This window comes from Primulina tabacum, chromosome 11 (assembly GCF_025594145.1).
Source record: "Primulina tabacum isolate GXHZ01 chromosome 11, ASM2559414v2, whole genome shotgun sequence".
Lineage (NCBI taxonomy): Eukaryota > Viridiplantae > Streptophyta > Magnoliopsida > Lamiales > Gesneriaceae > Primulina > Primulina tabacum.
Window position 1 is genome coordinate 2,474,427 of NC_134560.1, and position 21,895 is coordinate 2,496,321.

At 38.7% G+C, this 21,895-nt stretch overlaps 6 protein-coding genes across 7 annotated transcripts; 3 read left to right on the forward strand and 3 right to left on the reverse strand.

Annotated features, from left to right (window-relative positions):
- Positions 1-2,524: 2,524 nt before the first annotated feature.
- LOC142517696 (DEAD-box ATP-dependent RNA helicase 32) lies at positions 2,525-7,219 on the forward strand. Its single transcript, XM_075620081.1, has 8 exons — positions 2,525-2,934; positions 3,047-3,322; positions 3,950-4,273; positions 4,684-4,875; positions 5,002-5,157; positions 5,317-5,741; positions 6,171-6,349; positions 6,717-7,219. The coding sequence occupies exons 1-8, from the start codon at positions 2,566-2,568 to the stop codon at positions 7,043-7,045; spliced, it is 2,250 nt and encodes a 749-aa protein (XP_075476196.1). The 5' UTR covers positions 2,525-2,565; the 3' UTR covers positions 7,046-7,219.
- A 341-nt stretch (positions 7,220-7,560) lies between these two features.
- On the reverse strand, positions 7,561-10,663 carry LOC142517697 (CRS2-associated factor 2, mitochondrial). Its single transcript, XM_075620082.1, is given in 7 exon segments — positions 7,561-8,080; positions 8,386-8,513; positions 8,607-8,646; positions 8,648-8,833; positions 8,927-9,054; positions 9,343-9,911; positions 10,358-10,663. Coding segments are annotated over 7 exon segments (1,257 nt in total). The 5' UTR covers positions 10,486-10,663; the 3' UTR covers positions 7,561-8,002.
- LOC142518457 (uncharacterized) lies at positions 10,545-11,494 on the reverse strand. Its single transcript, XM_075621242.1, has 2 exons — positions 10,655-11,494; positions 10,545-10,601 (listed from the first exon to the last, which is right to left on the reverse strand). Exons 1-2 carry the CDS (start codon positions 11,492-11,494, stop codon positions 10,545-10,547), a joined length of 897 nt encoding a protein of 298 aa, XP_075477357.1.
- A 1,704-nt stretch (positions 11,495-13,198) lies between these two features.
- LOC142517993 (protein FATTY ACID EXPORT 5-like) lies at positions 13,199-15,587 on the forward strand. 2 transcript variants are annotated; one of them, XM_075620557.1, is made up of 4 exons: positions 13,199-13,282; positions 13,420-13,620; positions 14,847-14,934; positions 15,296-15,587. In XM_075620557.1, exons 2-4 carry the CDS (start codon positions 13,422-13,424, stop codon positions 15,366-15,368), a joined length of 360 nt encoding a protein of 119 aa, XP_075476672.1. In that variant the 5' UTR covers positions 13,199-13,282; positions 13,420-13,421; the 3' UTR covers positions 15,369-15,587. The 2 variants fall into 2 exon arrangements, with proteins under 2 accessions (XP_075476672.1, XP_075476671.1); XM_075620556.1 differs by lacking the exon at positions 13,199-13,282 and having other exon boundaries at positions 13,296-13,620.
- Positions 15,588-15,727: 140 nt separating this feature from the next.
- LOC142517992 (uncharacterized) lies at positions 15,728-19,404 on the reverse strand. Its single transcript, XM_075620555.1, has 7 exons — positions 18,881-19,404; positions 18,256-18,396; positions 17,801-18,160; positions 17,126-17,371; positions 16,636-16,728; positions 16,276-16,476; positions 15,728-16,133 (listed from the first exon to the last, which is right to left on the reverse strand). Exons 1-7 carry the CDS (start codon positions 19,220-19,222, stop codon positions 15,918-15,920), a joined length of 1,599 nt encoding a protein of 532 aa, XP_075476670.1. The 5' UTR covers positions 19,223-19,404; the 3' UTR covers positions 15,728-15,917.
- Positions 19,405-20,158: 754 nt separating this feature from the next.
- LOC142518744 (fatty acid desaturase 4-like 2, chloroplastic) lies at positions 20,159-21,487 on the forward strand. The gene has a single exon (XM_075621553.1). It carries the CDS (start codon positions 20,410-20,412, stop codon positions 21,301-21,303), a length of 894 nt encoding a protein of 297 aa, XP_075477668.1. The 5' UTR covers positions 20,159-20,409; the 3' UTR covers positions 21,304-21,487.
- The last annotated feature ends 408 nt before the right edge of the window (positions 21,488-21,895 follow it).

Below are 21,895 nucleotides of genomic sequence, written 5' to 3' on the forward strand. Positions count from 1 at the left end.
CTGGGTGAGCTGACGTTACAAACCAGAGGCTCGTGGTTGCGTGAGCTTTCGGTGGCCCTTGGCTATACTGAGCTTAGAAGTTTTTAGGCTGTGCTGATCTTTCGTGATAACGTGTTGGTTGTCCTGATGTGAGGGGCAAAACCTCTTACCGAGCTGAGTCTTTGGCTTCTTTGACTGTTCTGGGCTGTCAGATGAATTTCCTAACTGAACCGTTCTGCTAGGTAAGGCTCTTTGCTGTGCTGAGTTGACATATTTCTGTTTGAGCTGAGCTGAGACTCGCGGTCCCTAGCCACATTGGATTAGTCATTCTATGACATGTTCTGAGCTTTGTGAAGGGCTGAGGCGCGCCATTTTTAGCCCTGTAGGCTCCCGACCTAAATATGAACCGTCACTGCCACCTGTCAAGCCAACGGCTAGTTGCACTTTTCTCGAGAAGATCCAAGCCGTCCACGTCGCCCGAAATCGATGGTCCGATCTTCTCAAGGTCCCTCTATAAATACCATCCAAATGCCACTCGATCAAACTTTTCATTTCGATCCCCTAACCTCGGCTCTGACCCCCCAAAGGAATTCTCATTTTCCTTATCCTTATCACCGGGTCGGACATCCACTCGCCTTTGCCTCTGTGCGTCCTCCAGGTCCACATATTTTTCGGCCCGGCTCAGGAGCTCATCATAACTTTGGGGGGTTTTTTTCACCAAGGAATTGAAAAACTGTCCCCCTCGGAGCCCCTGTGTGAAAGCATTTACCAAGGTTTTTGTTGCTGCAGCAGGGACCTCTAAGGCTGCACTGTTGAATCGCCTAATGAAGTCCCTCAGTGAATCTGCATCTCCTTGTTTCAAACTGAATAAATCCAATGACGTCTTCAAATATCTCTTGCTTGTAGCATACTGGTTTATGAAAAGGGTGCTAAATTCTCGGAAGCTGGTAATGGAATGCGGTGGTAGCAGATCGAACCACCTCTGAGCGGGCCCTACCAGGGTGGTAAGGAAGACCCGGCATTTGACCCCATCTGAGTATCGGTGGAGCAGTGCGGAATTATTAAACCTCCCGAGGTGTTCTTCAGGGTCAGTACTCCCATCATAATCCTTAACAGTTGGCTGGCGGAAGTTAACGGTGAGGTCCTCATTCAGTATTTCAGGAGAGAGGGGGCTTTCCCTGTCTAGCATAGGAGGTCGGCCTTCCATCTGCCTGCCCAACCTTCTGACTTCCTCCCATATGGCTTCTAGATGTTCAGGAGGAGGAGGAGGAGAAAGATTGGGAGGTTGTTGTGGTGGTGGTGATGGGGGCCGATTTCGGCGGAGGGCCTCATCCACAGACCTGTTAATCAAATGGGCCAGTTGATCTACGCTAAGATCAACCACTCCTCTCCTTTGACCCTCCCGGTGGCCTTGTTGACCATCTTCAGGACCTCGGTTGCCCCCTGCAGGGCCATGGTTTCCGCCTGCAGGACCTCGGTTGCCACCGGGAGAGCCTTGGTTTCCGCCTGCAGGACCTCGGTTGCCACCGGCCGGGCCTGTTCTTCTACCTGTTCGTCCCCACATGTCTACGTCTTCTCAGTATATTTCCCACAGACGGCGCCAATTGATGTTGCTGAAATCGGTGATGCTAACTAGGAGGTCGGATCTTTACTGGTGGAGCTCGGATAACACTCTAGGAGGGTGGCTCGGAGGTCGGATCTTCACCTTGGGAGCTCGGATCGGACACCTCGAAATCAAGAAACACAAACAAGAGTGTTAGAAGGGGGCCGGAAGGTTGTTCCGGCGTAGCCCCTCCGACGCTCAAGTCAGAGAACAGAAAACTGAGAGAGTAATGTGTGTGTTGAGAGAATGTGAATATATGAATGAATTAAAACAATGAACGGAACCTGGTATTTATAGGAGAACAACAGAGTCCTAGTTTGGTAGATTTAGATCCTCAGAATCTTCGGAAGATTTGATTAGATATTGCACCGAATTTGGTTTAGATATTGTGCCAGATTTGATTAGATCTTTAATGGGCTTTACCTTTCTGGGCTTTGATCTCTGTGGGCTACGCACTTAACGTCTGAGTAAGAGCTCTCGTAGGTATGAGCCCGCCTGCCACCAGGACCTTATGGGAGCTCGGCCGAGACGTCTCCAATCGTCTCGACATCACCGTCTTGGAGGTCGGCTCGGCTCCATTCGGGGAGCCAACGAAATGGGCCACGAGATCGGGCCGAGCCCATCCTCCATCCGGGGTATCAAATATGATGTAATCCTCTTTAAAAAAATTTGAAATTTTATTTTTGAGTTTTTATTTTAATATTTATTTTTGGATGGATAAAATAAAAATAATTTATATTTGGGGATTGTTCATTGTTTAGATGGGAAGACGGGGTATACCATAATATCCCCAATTGTATGGATGGATGTGTTCTGTGTTTGTTTGGTATGTTCATAAGACAGGGGCATTTTTGTATCTTCAAACCATAAAGCACAGCCAATTATTATTATTATTATTATATTATTATTATGTCTAATTTTGCCAAACCTCACTGCCAAACCTCACTGCCAAACCCTAGCGCTCGTTCTGGCGTCGAAAGAGAATGGTAAGACCTAAAACCACTAAGGTCAAATTGCAGAATCGGTTATCCGAGGTTAATGAAATCGAGCTACTCAATTTATGGATCGATTCGGGGAAGCCTGACTCCGGCACCAACCCTCTCTCCCAGCCTCATCCACCGGAAAAAGGTCGAATTGGGAGGCTCCCTGACGGTTCCTTTTCTCCTTATTCCGGGGCTGAGAAATTTACTCAACTGCCTCTATCGAAGAAAACCAAAGATGGATTGACGCAAGCCAAGTATTCAAAAATGACTGACATTCAGAGGGCCTCGCTCCCACACTCGCTATGCGGCCGTGACATACTTGGAGCTGCTAAAACGGGGTCTGGAAAGACTTTGGCTTTTGTTATCCCGGTGAGCTTTATATAATATTGCTGATATTCTTGTAGTTTAGTGGTGGCATCGTGTCCGTGTTCGATGGAGTGCAGAAGAAGATTCGTGATCACAATGTTTTCTTGTTATGCAGGTTTTAGAGAAGTTATACAGAGATAGATGGGGTCCAGAGGATGGGGTTGGATGCATTATCATGTCTCCCACCAGAGAATTAGCCGGTCAGCTTTTCGAAGTATTCAAATCTGTGGGGAGGCACCATGGCTTCAGTGCTGGACTTTTAATTGGTGGTCGCAAGGATGTTGACACAGAGAAAGAGCGTGTGAATGAGCTGAACATTTTGGTCTGTACACCAGGTCGACTACTTCAGCACATGGATGAAACCCCAAATTTTGACTGTTCACAACTTCAGGTCTTCATTTGGGCAATTTTGCTTCATCATTTGTGTATTGTAGCCCTTCTTGGCTGATAATGGGTACATATGCATAACATGTAGTAAGTTATTAGTAGTACGATCATGTTTTTGGCCTCTTGGATTGTGTTTAACTGTGATAAATGTTTGTGAAGTAGAATAAGACACGGTATTTCTTATATGTGATTAGTTTTCATGTAGTGACTTGATCATGCCTCAATTTTTGCTTGCATTTGCCCTTGCCTGTTCTTGTGTGCCATTAGCAGCTCTCTTTTTTTCTATTTTGTTTATTTATTCAATTTAGTTGGTTATAGTTTGCTCGTACCATATATGTTGCTTGTGTGTTTTCTTTCAGCCTGAGCATTGTAGGTTAGGCTTCTTAGCATGGAGAATTGTGGTCACACTTTTATATAATTTATCATGCTTATGATTTGACAATAAAGAGGCCACTAAAAATAGTGGAATATCTTTTAATGGAACGTCCAGCGTCCCTCACACTAGGTTCCTAGATGTGTTATATTATATCTACAGATTCTGTTGGCTTATTCACTCTCTGTGTAACTGCTCTTAGATGTGACAAGAGGACAGTGTAATTGACTTGAGTTTAGATTTCTGGCTTGGAAACAGGTGTTAGTTCTTGATGAAGCAGATCGTATTCTTGATGTTGGTTTTAAGAAAGATGTTAATGCTATAATATCTCAATTACCAAAAAAGAGACAAACATTATTATTCTCTGCAACCCAGACAAAGTCTGTTCAAGATCTTGCAAGACTCAGTCTGAAAGATCCAGAGTACCTTAGCGTGCATGAGGAGTCTGAAACTGCTACACCTAATCGTTTACAGCAGACAGCTTTGATTGTTCCTCTTGACCAAAAGCTTGATATGCTATGGAGTTTTCTAAAGGCGCATCTCGGTTCAAGGATACTGGTCTTTCTTTCGAGCTGCAAGCAGGTAATGCTGCATTGACTAATAAGAGCTAGTATTTATCAAGATATCTCCTCTACCAAATTATCCCACTGTATCTTTACAATTTTTTTAATATGAATTTCCTGTAAATCAAAGATTCCTTTTTATCCAATTCCACATGATTGTACAGTTTCTTATTAGGTCAATGACTGATAGGAGGAATGTTTGTATATCTACATTGTTTTTGCATTTGTGGTCACTCAATTATGTATTTCTATTTACTGTTTTTGTACTTTGGGTTCCTGAATCATGTGATTTAGTAGCAAGGATGTGAGCACAGGCCGACTCTGTGTAATGAAGCTCATATTTTCTATTTTTCTTTGTTTTTCCTTTCCTTTTTTTAAATTTATTGTTCTTGATAACTTTGCTTATCTGGATATTACTGCATGCCACAGGTAAAATTTGTGTTTGAAGCATTCAAGAAACTTCGTCCCGGAATTCCTCTGAAATGTCTCCATGGAAGGATGAAGCAGGAGAGACGCATGGGAATATACGCACAATTTTGTGAAAATAATTCTGTACTTTTCTCCACTGATGTGGCGTCTAGAGGACTTGATTTTAATAAAGCTGTCGATTGGGTTGTCCAGGTTGGTCTTTTCTGTTTCTATCCTAATTTAGTTTCCAACTTTGACTAGTGACATAAAATGAAGCATCACGTGGAAACATACTACATAAACTTTGAACTGTTGGTTTGATTGCCCTTGCAATTCTAGGTAGATTGCCCTGAAGATGTTGCTTCTTACATACACAGAGTGGGGCGCACTGCCCGTTACCTTTCTGGTGGGAGATCCATTTTATTCCTTGCACCCTCGGAGACAAAAATGCTTGAAAAATTACAAGAGAAAAAGATACCTATTCGATTTATTAAGGTCTGATATTCTTTTATGTTTAGTTTTCCTAGTATTTCATTATTTCTTTTTATTGATGGTAGAGATGCTTGGTTTCATCACTGTCAGGTAATACTGAGCCATTTCGAATCATTGGACAAATTGCATTTAATATCAATAATTGATTATGATCCCTTGCAGGCAAATACCAAAAGGTTGCAACCTGTTTCAGGATTGTTAAAGGCATTATTGGTCAAATACTCTGATCTGCAATATCTGGCTCAGAGATCCTTTGTAACATATTTGAGGTCTATCCATAAGCAGCGTGATAAGGAGATTTTTGATGTTGCTAAACTTCCGATAGATGAATTCTCCGCATCACTAGGTCTCCCCATGACCCCAAAGGTCCGTTTTCTGAAAGTAAAAGTTAAGGACAAAAAAGTTTCCGAAGAATTGACCCTTGTTCCTGAAAGCAATGCTGCGGAGAACCGATTCAATTTGTTAAAAGAAACTTCAGGCACTGGTATATCCGATGAAGCAGAATTGCACACTGAAGGTGGTCTTATTTTGAAGATGGTCACTCGGCATATTGGGAAAGATAATACTCCCGATATTAGAGATGACGTGTACATTTCCACACTTAACTTTTTGTATATTTATATTTCTGAACATTACCTCTTTTTCCAAACTTGTATTATGGAAAGGGCGTGATTTTGGGCATCCCAGAATTTGCGGAGAGCGAAAGAAGAAAGTTGGAAAAGGCTCCAGTACTTGCAAAGAATTGAGAAATTCATCACAAAATCATTTTGCTTTCTGACAATTTAGGAGTCAGATAGCTCTTTATCTACATTTTGTACTATTATATATTTGGAAAAAGGCTACAGTTAGGGTCTTCATTTTACCTTTCTTCCAAAATGAGTGCTCAATTACTTTGTGTCCTTACTAATAATGCAATATTTGTTCTTGCCCATTGTATGCAGTGACTCTGAGATGATCACCATCTTCAGACTATCTGGTTATTTTTTTTACCTTAATCCAGCTTTTTGATTTTGTAGGCCTGCCACTAGGGTTTTAAAGAATAAGAAGCTGAAGATTAATGTGGATAGACCGGCAGGCAGACATGTTGTATTTGATGATGATGATGATGTTGATGGTAGCGACACTTCAACCTCTCCTACAAAACTAGCCAATGCGCAGACTTGGTCTGATTCCAGTAAGCTGGACAAGGACATAGGTAAAATTTAATCATTTGGATTTGCCCTACAATTCTATCATCAAAAGCTAGCAGTTGTAGTTATTCCGTTATATTGTTGAAACTTCTTAGTAGAAATTAAGCTCATGTGCACTTGAGGACTTGTCTGGCATATTTTTCCTATTTCAAATTGTCATGTCATTATCGAATTAACATCAGTTCCAAACTAGCCGGTCTCAGCAATTGTACAACCTTCTCCATTTTGCTTGAAGTTAAACACTGGTCATTTTCAAATCACAAAAGCTTCAGTGAAGCGCCTAAAGTGTTTGGCCAAGTTTTAAAAATTGATAAAATAAAGAAAGCTATCATCGATGAGTTGCCTCATAGTTTTACCTGGCCTCTATTGCAGTTAATCAAAGATACACCAAGCTGCGGGAGGAGGTGACTGGGGTGGACGAGGAAGACAAAGCTTCGTACCGCCAACATTTAAGAGAGAAGCGTATCAAACAAAAGATGAAATTGAAGAGACGTAGAGATGAGAAGGGTGAGGGTGAGGGTGATCTCTCTGGTTCAGACAAAGAGGCACCCACTGGTAGAGTCAGTAAAAAGTTGAAGATCTTTCTCCATGATAGCGAAGATGGTGAGACGAGGCAAGGTACTAGCATGAGTACAGACTCCATTACTCTTGCAGAGCAAGAGGAAATGGCTCTCAAGTTGTTGAGTTCGATGCACTCCTAAACCCGTCTTAAATCAGAGATTATAGCCTCGATCGTTGCTACTTTTTGCTTCTGCAGCAGGGAAAAAAACGGTATTACTGGTTCTTAAGAATCTTGTGTAGAGCCAATTATATTTATAGATGTAGATCTTCTAGTCTCTTTAATCTCAACCAACCAAAAAATGGCAATTATATTATTCTCAGGGAGCGCAAATTTTGTTACAAAAATTTTCAGTTGATGGCCATATTTAGTCGCGGCATTTCGTTAAAAAAGGTGAGGCACAAGTTTTTGATGCTTGTATATTTCGGCATTTTATTTCAAAATTCTAGTATCAGATGCAATATGCATTGACTTGAAAACTGTCGCTACTGCAAAAACAAATAAAATGAGTTACTGTTGTAATATTTTGAATCAATATATCCCATTTCTTTTCTCAAAACTAATTTTTAGGCCCATAAGCGTGCTTACATTAAAAAACCAACTTTTATTAAGCTAAATTGCAAGAACTTGTAGAACATGCGATCTCTATGTCGTTTGTTAACATAGCAAAGTAATCGACGTAAGTTCCATTGAAGGTTTACCGACCAATCATCTCAGGAATGCCAGGAAGCCATTTCACGGTTCTGTCCATGGTGATGAAGGTAAAATAGTATGTCTCAACGCTGAGGAAAAATGAAATTTACTCTTCCATGCGTACAGATAAATGATACGCTGTTGAAATATATTCCATAAATATACTACTCAACAAGACAACATTTCCAGTTAACAAAAATATAAGATGCAATCAGACTTGCAAAATCAAACTCCAGGGTGCTGACCGTCAGCGATTCTCCAATGAATGGAAAACATTCCCACTGGCCATACAGGGGGTAACACTGCAACCAAGTTTAAATCTACGGGGGTAAATTTTGCAGGGGAAGGAGATGGAAATTAACTAGTGTGCTTGTGGTGTTTGAAATCTCATTGATAATCAGGAGCTCTATTCCCTCTCTTTATTTCCCCTCCAGAGGATAATCTGTTCATCTTTAAAAAGGATAGGGACACAAGGAACCAGATCCTGCACAACAGAATGGAAAACAAGAAGCAAACGATCACAACTTCCCCTTGTGGTATGCGCATGAAATTAGAATAAAAGAAATATCAAAAGTCAAGACTAAACATGCAATTTGCCCGAATGTCTCACTCTATTTAAAATTTATTGTTCATGGTAGTTATCCCATACAAATCTTTTAAATGAAGCAGAAATCTTAGCGCCACGAACCAACTTTTATACCCTTCCAAGTGCAATTTCAAATCAAGATCCAAATAGCGGTATAAAGGAAAGTGCAAAACCCAACTGCTATTAAGGAGAGGGCCTCGTACTCTTAATTTGACGCCAATCTTTTTACAGTCGCTGGCACCCACATAAGCACAATCGAGCCTCACCACTTCTTCGGTCTCAAATGCTGCTCGTACTCTATCCACTACATTAACATACACACCATTCCTAGCTGCAGAAACAAGACATGACATTTAACGGTCACCATCTGCAAATCAACACTATCTGAAATATTTACTTGAACAAAAACACCAAATCCATTTACACAGTTTCATCAAAGGGGGAGAAGTAAGTCCTTGGTTCCTGCATCCCCTTGGTTTCTTCAAAAGTCAAACCATCGGCGACATTCTTCACGAGTTTTGGATAAATTGGTTCATAAGGCTTCCACAACATTAGAGGAATTTGTGGTCGTTTTGTGAATTCATAGTTACGACCACGATATAGGAGGAGGATATTTATGTGGCGGTAGATAATTTTCCCTCTAGATTTGTCCTACGATACACACTGAAATTCTCATCAGCTAACAATGTAGAAATTAAATAAAATCTTCAATATTTCAGACATAGGAAGTATGATTTCTCAAACCTCAAGATGGAAGCAAACATTGTCCATGTCAAGTGTTGGCACTCCCAAGCACTTTATTCTCACTGCTTCTGCCCTTTTCCAGTGGTTGTGGATGTCTTCAAGCATGTTGTGAGTAACTCCTCCTTTTCCTAGCACGACCAGAATTATTTTGCCACAAGATTAACGTGAAGTAGAAATGATTCGTATCAATCTTGTATGTTAAAACTCTTAAAGAAGTCTAACCACCCGAAACTGGAAGGAAAAAAATCAATTTCATTTTTCATTTCCTGAAAGAAAAAAAAACATAAGCAACTTTCAAAATTTTCAGGTGGCCTGAAAAAATTTTGATGGAAAAACGAAAACTGCATGGTTCTTAGTTCTCACACGAGAATAAAAATTCCGGTCACAAATAAAATATTCATGAAACGAGGACTTACCCAAATTAATTTGGCGCGAGCAATCAATGTGGCGATACTTCTCCACAAGCTCCGTTATTTCCTGTTCTGAAAGCGGCTCCCCGAGAACTCTTTCACGTTCCTCCTTCAACTTCTCGAAATCCGGCTTATGGTCAGCCGGAGCACAAGTACCCGTCCATTTACGATCTATCCGACCCGGTCCAAAGGGTGAGAAGCGCGGAGGTTCGCGGAAGCCAATGGGCTGAACATCCGGGCTGTTCTCCGAATAAGAATACATAAAATCAAAGGCCAAGTCGGACTTCACCGGAAACTGGTTTGCGTTGTCAGAACTCGTCTTATTGGTGCTTTTTTGGGGTTGATTTTTGCGCACGGAAAGACTTGATTTGCTCTTCTTTTTGGGCGGTTGTGTTGTGGCCCGTGAAAATGGCGGGTCGTAAATTTCTTCCTTGGATGGAGAGTGGCAAAGAAAACAAACGATGGAGAAGATTGACGATGAGCATAATTGAGTAGATAATCTAGGGTTTGTGGGTTGTCGGAAGATTGAGCGACGCCATGAAATGAGCTTCAGCATTTGATATACGTTGGGGGTTCTGCGGCAGAAGTATACGGGGTAGAATCAAATATAGCATTTCATATACACACACGTTTGAATTTCAAATGTTTTTTTTATAAATTTTGTGTGAGTTTGTAATTAAAAGGATACTTTTTGAGTTAATAAATACTTCTTTCGTAGATTTCTATTGAAAATTTTGAAGGATTATATTTAATGGAATAACAATTTAAATGGCAACTGAAGGGGGTGGATTGATCAATGGTTGCATTTGGGAGCCAAATCAAAACAACTAAGTGACTGACATATGTAGGTGTAATGCTTCGATAATTTATTTCGAATGTTGTCCAGTTGTTTCCTCGACCGTAACTTGGTATTTGGCTGTTCCAATTCATGAGTTATAACACATCTGACCCGGCAGAATTTACGACATTTCAAATTTTCAATTCCACCCAGTTACCTCTTTGCTTTCTTGTGACAGAGAACATGCACAAAAAGGGTACGAACATAAAATCTGAATGAAGCTCAAGAAACGTTGCAAAATCTCTCAGCTTTGCAACGCCTTTGATATCCAACCATGGATCGAAAAACATCCAAAAGACCATCCAATCCATCGGGCTCTTCTCCCACACCTTTCAATGCATACACAATACTTTCAATAGTCGACAAAAATTCAGCCTTTGGCTGATGCCTCACTTCTGCATATAAGCTCGACTCGTGTATATCCAACCTTGTATGTGGCAAGAACTTCAACCAAGGATTCTCCTTATACATTCTCTTTGCCTTGGCCCAAGTTCCATCCAACACAATTAAATTCTTGACATCAACAGTTAAAGCTTCAATGCCTAATGATTCTTCACTTGGAAATAAAAGAACTGATCCTGGAGGAACAGTAATGTCGAATTCTTCAAACTCTTCGTGTCTGTTGCTCCCAACCACTGGCTTGCTTTGAAGCTTTTTCACGACGAAACCTTTTCTTAAATCATCAACAGCTACATCAGAGTGCAGCAATTGATCAAAATCCAGTTTCCTCCATTTGTTTGTTGCTGTCCAACTTTGATCGAAGGACGTAATAGCTCCATATTTTTCAACCGTGAAATTGATTTCAGAAGATTTACAACCATGGAAAGCTGCTATATCCTCGTCAGTTACATCATCTTTACTATTCCCACCCGACACTAGCTCATCCAGTTGAGAACTCCTCAACGGTAAAATTGTATCATCATTGCAAATTTCGCTCATTTTCGCACCATCAAAGCAGTCTCTTTCCCTAATTTGTCCATCTAAAACGGGCCCATCAACACAACCATTAGTCTCCCCTTCACTTGACATTTCATCAAACACATTGCAGCTTCCATCCGTCTCAATCCGATCCATTCTCCCACCTGAGTCAAGCAACCGAATAAAGAACCGGGCCTGGAAATTAACATCAGAGACGGTGACGACATCCACATTTTTCAAACCCAGGGTGGCGATTCTTGCAGAATTCAAGGGGTGCTTCTTCTCAAGACTGTGACGGAGAATGGTGACGGCGACGGAATTATGGAAAGCAGGGGTCTTCAATGTGTTGCAGAGGCAAGTAACAGTAGGTTTGGAGCATGAGGGGCAAGTGGGTCTCTTCATTAACCCGGATTGATGCACCAGTCGGAGAAATCGTAAATTTGTTGTGGGGAAATTAAGGATGGAGTTGAATGGCGAAGTTCCCTGTTGCGATCCGATACGTATCACAGAACCGAGCGGCATGAGCCGAAGGTTGCCGTGCATAATCGATTATTGATTTTCCGCTGATTATTAATCATATACTTGTATATCAATCAACGGATTAATTGGCTAAATAACCTCAGTCAACTCTTTAGGTCATTTTCTTAAAAAAGTAGTTGATCGATGTTAAAAAATAAAATATCCCTATATCAACAGCTAAAAAGAATATTTTTGACTTTTGGTTTTAAAATAAATTTGGGTGTTTCTTAATAACAAAATGTCAATTATATTTTGTGATTATTTATTTTTATCAATATTAGCCATTTTCATCCAAATCATATAATTAAACGACTAATATCATTGTTAAAATTTTTAATTATGTTATCAAACAGCGTGAATATCTTGAAAATTATTTTAACCACATATTTACAAAATTTAACAATAATTTTGGTCGTTTACTTACATAATTTTATGTTGAAATGATTAAATTGATCAAAAGAACATAATTACATAACCAATTTAATCATTCGTAATTACATATGGCCTTTTTTGATAGCAATACAGAGGGAATTCTATGATAGCAAGAATGAGATTTACTGCCCTTGCAACCACCGTATATCACATATGAACTCTACGCGACAAAGTAATATTCGATAATAGACGGTCGGATGTGGATGATATCATTAGAAGAATTCAGATTCACATCTTTCGTTGCATTCTTGATGCTGCTAAGATAATTTTTGATTCATTGTAAATTCTATTGTGCGATTGCTTATGATTTGACATGTCATTATGAGATGTCCAGTGTATCTGTAACTACTACTTTTTACATATTTTAATAAATGTTTTATTAAAAACAAGAGAGAATAAAACTAACAATTTGTCTTCTTAAACCCAAATTCTGCATTATCTTATGATTAATTTAAATAAAGTAAAAGGGTAGGATTTTAATTTTGCTTTAACATCTAATTACTCTCAACTTCTTCATCATTTTTAAATAATCACTTCTCTTTTCCAAATACTCCCTTAATTTGCAGGACAATTTTAAATTAACACAAATGATGGACTATTTTCTTACAAACCAAAGTTTGAACCAAATTTGATACAATAGCGATATGAAATGCTTTAAATAAATCTCACTATGAAAAATTTCCTTTTTCAAAAAAAAAAAAAACATTTCAAAAATAATCATGGATAAAACAGTTCTCTTCCTTTTATAATTAGGTTTTGTTTAGACAATTACTTTTTTTTTAAAAAAAATTGTTTTTTATAAGTGACAAAAAAAACTTAAAATATTGTTTGGATAAGATTTTTATAAAAAGTTTTTGATTTTTTAAAATGTTCTTCAGGGTATAATTTTTAAAAAACAATTTAAATGTTTTTTTGAACAACATTTAAAATATTTTTTTAATTTAAAAAAAATAATTTTATAAAAACGTTTTATATGTACTTGTCTAAACGGGAGCATGTATCTACTTTTTAAATCTCTGGTAATTATTTCCATTATTATATTTTTATTATCCAATTTATTATATATTTTTAATGATAATTACCATTAGATATTGTTTGATGCAAAGATATAAAACTTTAATGTTTAGCTAAATTTTATAGTAATTAAAGTTCAAAATAATTATATGCCCACTGCCATCGCTAATTACACTCCGGAAGTTTTACACTCCGAAGTTTGACCAGCAGAGCATCGACCCGAAGGTAGCACACGCCATTTCCTTTTGAGCATCTTTGTTTGCTGCACACAAATTTATCACAAATATTTATCATTCTTTTTTTGACATTTTATTTTTCATATTGACTGCGGTATTCTCCAATGATCCTGATTTGGGAATCAGAAATGCACGACTTTTGCTTCACGATCCCATATGGACTGCTTCTGGTGTGTGGTGGCGTCATAGGATATGCCAAAAAAGGCAGCGTAGCGTCGCTGGTTGGTGGCTGCGGGACTGGTCTGTTTCTTATCCTCGCTGGTTATCTCAGCCTCCAGGCATTCAATAAGCGCAAAAATTCTTACTTGGCCTTGATTCTTGAAACGGGTATGCTTAGATTTTTTTTTTTTTTTTTACGGATTTACAGTTCCTTTGATAATCAGTGTACACACACGTAGTAATTAATGTTGTTTTACAACCCTGTTTGGATTTGTCCGCATACACAAATTCTTGATGAACCTTATTCGGATCTGTAGAGGAAACATGCATGTTAACTCGTGACTTTTGTGGTAGCTTGCAATGAGACAAAGTATATTTCTCTATGTTGTGAATTTCCACCTTACTAGACTGTATAGATTAAAGGATTTAAATATCAGTTGTTTCATTACCCTATTATATTGACAATATTTTATGTCGGGAACTTTTGGCCTTGATAATAATTCGCCTCTACGTTGCCATTAGCTTCTGCCGTATTTCTGGTATTCGACTAATTATTTTTGTTGTGATGTTGCTATTTCTCACTTGCATTTAGCCTTGTGCCCGTACCAGTGCACAAAAAATATCAGGAAAACCAATATCTTATTTTGGAGAAAAACCAGTGGGATGAGGAGTTGTGTGGTCTTTGAACTGGCTGTAATGTGTACGATAATTGAGAAACTATTGGCAGTCGGCATTTAGCTTGTATATAACCATCTATAAAACAAATATTTGATGCAATGATTGAACTGATCCAAAAATGATTTTGCAACTTAAGAGTTGTTACTTTACATCCACCAGTGTTGTGAATGGAACGGAGTTATTATTCTGATCTCTTGTTGCGATTCAAATGGTAATTTGATCAAGATGTTCTGTACTGGCAATTTAGCAAGTACCAATAAATATCCAGATCCGTATCTTTCATTGCTGAAAAAATTCAGCTATTGATTTCACATCAATGATCTCGGTGATAATCAGAGCTCGTTTACATATACAAAACCTTTTCCAATGCTAAACTTCACCTTGTAAATGACCTATGCCCTTGAAATATCTGTTTCCAGCAAACAAGAATTCACTGTACAACTAGAATACCCTGTAATTTCTATTGATTGGTTACGCCACTTATCGTACCGTTCTTCTATTACTCTTGTTGGCGTGAAGCCGGGACTTGAAAACCTTTTTTAGGTATCTTAAATTTCTTACGTCTCACTGCCTCTTCTTACCACGAATCTCTTTATCAATATGCAAAATGACTAACCGTGAAAAGAACGTTCCTTTTCTGTTAAAATCATGTGGTGTCGTGCTTCTGGTTGCGAGTTATGTAATAAATTTATTTGATTTGGGATCGCCTTTAACAGTTAGTGCTACCGTACTAACGTGGGTCATGGGGCAGCGATACATGCAAACTTCCAAGATAATGCCTGCTGGTATTGTTGCTGCTCTCAGGTAACTGAAAATATTTAAAATGTACCAATGCGCCTGGTTTCCATAAACAAAGACTGAATTGATTCATATTGCTTCTTGGCGTCTGTCACATAAAACTGCTATAATATTCAAATGTTTCACTACATGTAACGTTTCTTTAGTTAATTTGTTATCTACTTATTCAATTATTAATGTCAAATTGTCAACTGGAGATAGGGTTGGGGAATGTCCAACTTTTCTGGTTTTCCTCTGCTTTTGCAGGTTTTTTTGCTTTAAAACTTCTCAGGGTATTCATGCTTACTTATTTGTTGATTATGCCAATTGCATGAGGCAACTATACTCGAAATGAACTGATTTTGTCGCCGTATTTTCTTGTTTGCAGCTTTGTCATGACTGGATTTTATCTTTACAAGATTACAACTGGTGGGAACCATATCCCACCTAAGAAGGACTAATGGAATCGAGAATTTATTGCCATATAGTTTCAACAATATATTTACAGATAGAAAACATGCTACTTTAGAGTTGTAAACAAAATTGCCCCTTCAAAGTTCTTGAATCGCCTCTGCTGATCCAGAAATGTAACTTCTGTCATAAACTCTACTAATATTGTTTGAATGCTGCTTTGCCCAAGGTGTAATTCCGCTAATCAAATTGTTCGCAATCTTCCTATTTGGACTCAACTTTGCTACTATTTTACTTGATCCAGATCTTCAAAATTTTCAGTCTCTTCTAGCAGGGAAAAAAAATCACCATTTGGAGATTACTAATGGATGCGACTTGTTGTCAGTTAACCTCTGGCGTACTAGTAAAGTATAAAATACAATTCTATTTTCTTGAGCAGACAGTAAGTACAGATGATTGAATCTACGTTTGATGTTTTCAACATACATGTTATTACCGAAATATACAAGATGTATACATATGATATAAAAAAGGTTTACAACCTACTAGTATATAAGTGCTGTAAGATATAGCCTGGGATTTGAAGGTAGGATAGTCTATCAGCAGCCAGCTGGTCTGTAATAATCTTTCGGCATCGACGGGCACCTTTCATTCATGTGAGGGTAAGGTTCCACCGTGTTGTATCCCGGTAATTCCATTCGATATTTTCCTCGAATTTGACAGAAGGGGAGCTTTACTGTGTCCCCATCGTTACACCATTTAGGTAAATGGCTCATGTTATTTTCAAAAAACTTGAGTGAGTAAGCATCTTTTATCTGCAGTGACAGAAAGTCGAGAAAGTGTTACTGTTTGCTGAACATATTTAAAGATAGGAGAGTTGTCGATTCTTTTATATCAAGAAAGTAACATAAAACAACAATAAATTGGAACACAGAATACTTTAAAATCTTTACTTACAGTGAACTCAGTGACTTGAATAGAGCTCGAAAGGTTACCAAACAGCCCTGCTGCCTTGTATAATTCGAAGACAAAAGCAACACATGATGTTGACTTCCCATCTGCATAAACCCAATCATCTTGTTCTGGAACAGTCAACAATTCACCAAAAGATGAACCACGCTTCTCAACTTCGATGAGAATTTCAGAAAGTGTAGAGTTCTGCAAGGACAAAAGTATACCATCTTTAGTATCCAATTGAATGTTATTCGGTGGCAATGCAACTATTTCGAAGACTTTCCTTCAATCCACCCAGATCAAGTTTGTAGGTCCTTCAAAATGCGTACATATTTGATAAATAAATGTGCATAATAATGAAACCTTAGTTCCAAGACGTTTGTTCAATGCTTCAATCCACAAGTTACTGGCGTATGAAGGTCGCATATGTGTCCAAACAGTCATACAAGAAGCCACCTGTGATTTATATATAAAAAAAAGATGAAAAAGAAGCAAAAATATAAGCTCACATTTCTAAGGGCCTTAAAAAAATAAAATAAGATAAAGAGGCAAAAATATCTCATCAATCCATAGGGTAATACAGCATCTGCAGGTATAGATGGTGACATAACCAACCAGCAGCATCAGTGATTGTAAATTTGTAAGACATTGAGTTCAGTGGTATGATCTGTTCATGATGGCTGGCTGGCGGTCTTCTTTCTTTTTTTCTTTCTTTTTATAAATTTCATATAATCATTTAAAAAAAAATAGGTAATACATCTCTCAATCAGGATTTATTTTGTATTGAAGCATATTGGAACCTGAAAATTTGGAGAGATGGAAGAAAAACTCTCGAAGGACAAAAAAGCAGTACCAGATGAGCATCCAAAGGTTTTGGGTAATTCCCGCTAACTGTATCTATCCAGCTAAATATCAAATTGTGATAACCATAAGGATTTCCTGACATGCTTTGTGCGTATTCCCAGGCAGCACTTTCGTTGAACTTTTCACGGAGTTCTGGATGCAAGGGAAGTAACGCTATATGTGGATTGGTATCATCTTTTGTGAGTTCAAATTCCCACCATTCATCCCATGGTAAGATAGCAATAACATCTTCCCCCTAAAAAGTAAAATGAAATTAAAAACAGTATACAAGTGAAAAGACAAAGAAAGAAATGATGTGTCACCAAGTCGACACCAATAGCTGTTTCAACTCTTAATAACTTAGGATCAAGAACCAATAGCTGCATATGTTCCATGCAGGTTATGTCTATTAGATTAGACCGTCGGTCATCAAATTAATTTTAAAGACGTGTAACAACAACATTACAAGGAGACAATAGGATGTGTCTCTCTCTTATTAGGTACTTGGTTTATGGATAGCAAGTCATGAGGATTCTTAACGACTCACCCCAGAACAGATAGAGAAATATATCTGAAATAATGCAAATCTGAAGAACCGAGTGAAATCATTCAAAACCAACCAAAAGTATCCTGGATTTCACAAGAATCTAACACCAGAAAATTCCAGTACCAGTTAAAGCATCACCTTCTCATTCTCGTTTCCTGATTCTGCAACCCATAGCTTTCCATCAGAGTCCCTTAGGCAGACAGCAGAATGACCCGCATATGATCCAGTTACCCACTTTTCTAATGTCTCAAAACCACCCCACCGACCTCGGATTTTCGATAATACAAGGAAATCTCCAGATTGGATATCCTCAACAGTAATGTTAGTGACCCACGGTTCGGGACGTTCGTCAAAAGTAGCATCCATGTGCTTTTTAAGAAATGCAACATTAGAACTCTCCCCCCAGCTGGTGAACAAAGGGAACACTTCCCATAGAGCGCGAAGGGTTCCTAACATCCCCGCTTGCATGAGAAAGATCGATACCCCTCTATTTTTTACCTGATTTTTAAGGGGATCCATCCTTATTTAGTATGAAAAAAAACTTGCTCTAAAACAAAGAAGTATGGTTCTCATTAAAATAAACTTAAACTCACATATTCAAACTCAGCTTCTGATTCCCACTCTTTGAATTCGAGGGTGTGTTCTCGAGATAAAAAGTAATAATCCCATGTAACTTGATAAGGAGTTGCAAAGATATAAAGATCCATGCACGTCCAACTATGAGCATTGCTTACCTGAATCAATAAATCATCTTTTTTTCCCTTTTAATCCGTAATCAAGAAATAATCTTAACTGACAAGAAGATGGACATTGAAAAGGCATTTAGCTGCAATTGAAACTTTCAACAGGTTTTGTATTTTACCTTTGTACGTCGCCCTAGTTAACATTAAAGTAATCTGCAGGAGGAATAACCGAGAGCCACTTTTCCAGATTTTCAGCAAAAATAGTTTCAAAGGAACCATAATTTACAAAGGTCCCGAACTTACACAATGAAATTTTCTTCAATAACCGAACTAAAGAAATAGTCAAACAAAAAGAACTTAAGAAAATCAGCCTTTAATATGAAAGTCCTTCGAGAAGTAGTTCAAAGCAAATAAATAAACCAACCCGAAACATAAAATAAGAAATCCCAAATTCCCAAACCTCCAAAACTCCCTTCAATAATCCTAACTACCTCGAAATCGATCGATAGAAGACAATAAAGCTGCATCCAATCACCTTAATATGAAGAGTACCGCCCCCGAATTTAGTTTCACTTTTGTTGTGAAACTCCAACCAAGCAGTGTTGTTGTAAAAGCAAGCACCTTTCCACTCTAGTTGGGGAGCGTTACCAGCAGTGGCAGCTCCGACAAAAGCAGGCAAAAGGTCCGCCTCGTTATGGAGAGCATTTAGAATAGGCCAGGAAACTTGTCTAGGAAGCAGCGGCAGTAAATCTTTAGGACGAAAGATTGCTTTATAGGCTTGTGCTTCCCGAGTGTATACACCAGAAATGATGAAAATAGTCAACAATATCATTAATACATGATAAGTTCTGATGCTGATCTTGAACCCAAGTATCATGGCGGAAGAAACAGAGAGATGATTCAAGGAATTCAAAGATTGAGTGGGGTTGCGAGGAACGAAGTCCTCTAATGGTAAGATATGACTTCAATTAACGGGGTTCTTGACAGGTGATCAGCTGCGATTTTTACAGGATAGCATGAACCACAATGGTAATAAAATTTCCTTTGTTTCGTTTTGCCACTGCAATTGTTTGTTTGTTTGCCTATAATTGGTTTCAAACCAATTAAAATAAGATAAATTGGATTATTAAAGTTCGACTCCGTGTGTTAATTATCCTCTGAGAGACAATCTGAGCCAGGTGGTGTTGGTGGGTGGCGGAAAAATACCCCACCAAATTCGACTCCGTGTGTTAATTATCCCTTATTTATTGCCTGTAAAAATGTTTTATGTGCTAAAATAATACTACAGTTAGCAAACATAAATTATATAATGAAGTGTGTAACTTATCTCTAAGACATCATATGCCATGAAATAAAGAATATGTATCTTGTGAGACGGTCTCACGAATCTTTATCTGTGAGACGGGTCAACCCTACCGATATTCACAATAAAAAGTAATACTCTTAACATACAAAGTAATATTTTTTCATGGATGACTCAAATAAAGATTCGTCTCATAAAAACGACCCATAAGATCGTATCACACAAGTTTTTGTTTAAAATAAAATAAAGTATTGTATTAACCATCAAGATAATTAGCCTAAAATTTTTTACAACTTTTAATTACATGAGTGTGGTCACTCTCACCTGGAATCGAGCTCAACTCGCATCTCTGTTACTATAACACAAGAGGTTGCATGTATCAATATCCAATTCTAAAAATCCACTCTCGCAGTTAAAAAAAAAACAACTTACAAGTTAAAAAAATAATAATGATAACTTGCACGATTTTAACGAATTCCAGGGTCAACTTGTCCTGCATGAATACGTGATTCTACGTCACCTTCCCCGAGGGCTATCTTTTACCACTAAAGCTTTGAAAATGAAACAAACATTGTAAATCTCACAAAGTCTCTACGACTGCTATTGCCCCACGCAACAGGAAACTAAGCCACACCTCAAAACAGCCAGGCCAATCCCAATTTCAGCCACCAATCCATTGTCATTTCCGCACTTTCCTTTGTGATTGCTACGTACATATATTTGGCTCTGTACTCGCTTTCTTGATCACACTAATTATTTCAATGGATGTTGTATTTCAGCCGAATCCAACTCTTAATAAACTTGTATATGGTGCCAGATTTCGCCATCGAATTTCCCTTCCTAACAGACTAATTCATTGCTCTGCCATGGCGCCGCCCAAGCACCAACTTCCGGGTAACTTGGAACTCGAACCCAAGCTCACAACCCGCGGCTCCCCGGTGCTAAATGACCCGACTTTGAAATCTACGTGGCCTCAGCGTGCATGGGTGGCAGGCGGTTGCACCACTGTGTTGATTTCTCTGGCGAAATCTGTATTTGCTGCTGAGGCTTCCCACATTTGGCTCGAGCCCATCTTAGCCGGCTTGATTGGCTACGTGCTCGCTGATCTCGCCTCCGGCGTCTACCACTGGGGCATTGACAACTATGGCAGCAGGGGAACCCCAGTCTTTGGCGTACAAATTGAAGGATTTCAGGGTCACCACAAGTGGCCTTGGGTTATCACACGTCGACAGTTCGCCAACAACTTACACTCGCTGGCCAAAGGCACGATTTTCACTGTCCTCCCGATAAATTTCATCTGTGACGATCCGACAATAATGGGGTTCGTTTCTGTGTGCTCGGGCTGCATTATGTTCAGTCAGCAGTTTCACGCGTGGGCTCATACCACTAAGAGCAAACTCCCGCCGTTGGTGGTGGCACTGCAAGACGCCGGGGTGCTGGTATCGAGGTCGCAACACGCGGCGCACCACCGCACACCGTATAACAACAACTATTGCATAGTGAGTGGGATTTGGAATGAGATTTTGGATGAGTCGAGGTTATTCGAGGCGCTGGAAATGGCGATTTTCTTCAAGTTCGGGGTCAGGCCAAGATCATGGACTGAACCCAACTCTGATGTCCCTGAAGAAGCAGAAACTGCATCTTTGGCTCCATAACTTTGGACTCCATTGTTCAAATATTCATTTTATATTATTTTTGTGTATGAAGAACAGATTGGATTACTCAATTTTTTTGTTGTACCATATCAATTACACGTTAATTATAGTTGATCATATTGTATATTTTAACGAAATTCTAATGCAAGGTTTCAACCTCGCTTATCCCTCAACTTTTATCAGTTAAACCAAGTCTTGCCAGCATAATTTGCTAATTTTATACTACTATATCGTCGGTTGTAACTTGTACATTGATATACAATCTTACTAGTTTTCAACTTGTGAGGTGTGAATCTCTTTAGAACCAAAAAAAATAAAAGAAAAAGAAAAAGAAAAAAAGATTTTATATATTTGTTTCGCACAAAATATGATACATTTATTCATGTCACATCAAAGTCTCCAGACGGTACAAAACTACACCACCATTCAAATGTTCCTGCTAACTAGGGCCACATGACAAGTTTAAACATTTTATCATGCTGAATATTCCCACGAATCATGCTCGAGCTGCAGAGGGGTATGGAGGCATATTCCATCATCTCAATAAACCCAACTTACGAATGGTTGACTTTGCAGAGGAAGATAGGTCACA

Excerpts from the sequence above, each read along its gene's own strand:
- LOC142517992 (XM_075620555.1), bottom strand. The coding sequence starts at position 19,222 with ATGATACTTGGGTTCAAGATCAGCATCAGAACTTATCATGTATTAATG. Across the intron at positions 18,397-18,880 it reads GCGGTACTCTTCATATTAAG|GTAAGCAATGCTCATAGTTG; the intron begins GTGATTGGATGC and ends TTATTGATTCAG. Across the intron at positions 16,477-16,635 it reads ACAAACGTCTTGGAACTAAG|AACTCTACACTTTCTGAAAT; the intron begins GTTTCATTATTA and ends TTGTCCTTGCAG.
- LOC142517696 (XM_075620081.1), top strand. The coding sequence starts at position 2,566 with ATGGTAAGACCTAAAACCACTAAGGTCAAATTGCAGAATCGGTTATCC. Across the intron at positions 3,323-3,949 it reads TTGACTGTTCACAACTTCAG|GTGTTAGTTCTTGATGAAGC; the intron begins GTCTTCATTTGG and ends GCTTGGAAACAG. Across the intron at positions 6,350-6,716 it reads TAAGCTGGACAAGGACATAG|TTAATCAAAGATACACCAAG; the intron begins GTAAAATTTAAT and ends CCTCTATTGCAG.
- LOC142518457 (XM_075621242.1), bottom strand. The coding sequence starts at position 11,494 with ATGAAGAGACCCACTTGCCCCTCATGCTCCAAACCTACTGTTACTTGC. Across the intron at positions 10,602-10,654 it reads TGGATGGAACTTGGGCCAAG|GTTGGATATACACGAGTCGA; the intron begins GCAAAGAGAATG and ends GCCACATACAAG.
- LOC142518744 (XM_075621553.1), top strand. The coding sequence starts at position 20,410 with ATGGATGTTGTATTTCAGCCGAATCCAACTCTTAATAAACTTGTATAT.
- LOC142517993 (XM_075620556.1), top strand. The coding sequence starts at position 13,398 with ATGATCCTGATTTGGGAATCAGAAATGCACGACTTTTGCTTCACGATC. Across the intron at positions 13,621-14,846 it reads GGCCTTGATTCTTGAAACGG|TTAGTGCTACCGTACTAACG; the intron begins GTATGCTTAGAT and ends CGCCTTTAACAG. Across the intron at positions 14,935-15,295 it reads GGTATTGTTGCTGCTCTCAG|CTTTGTCATGACTGGATTTT; the intron begins GTAACTGAAAAT and ends TCTTGTTTGCAG.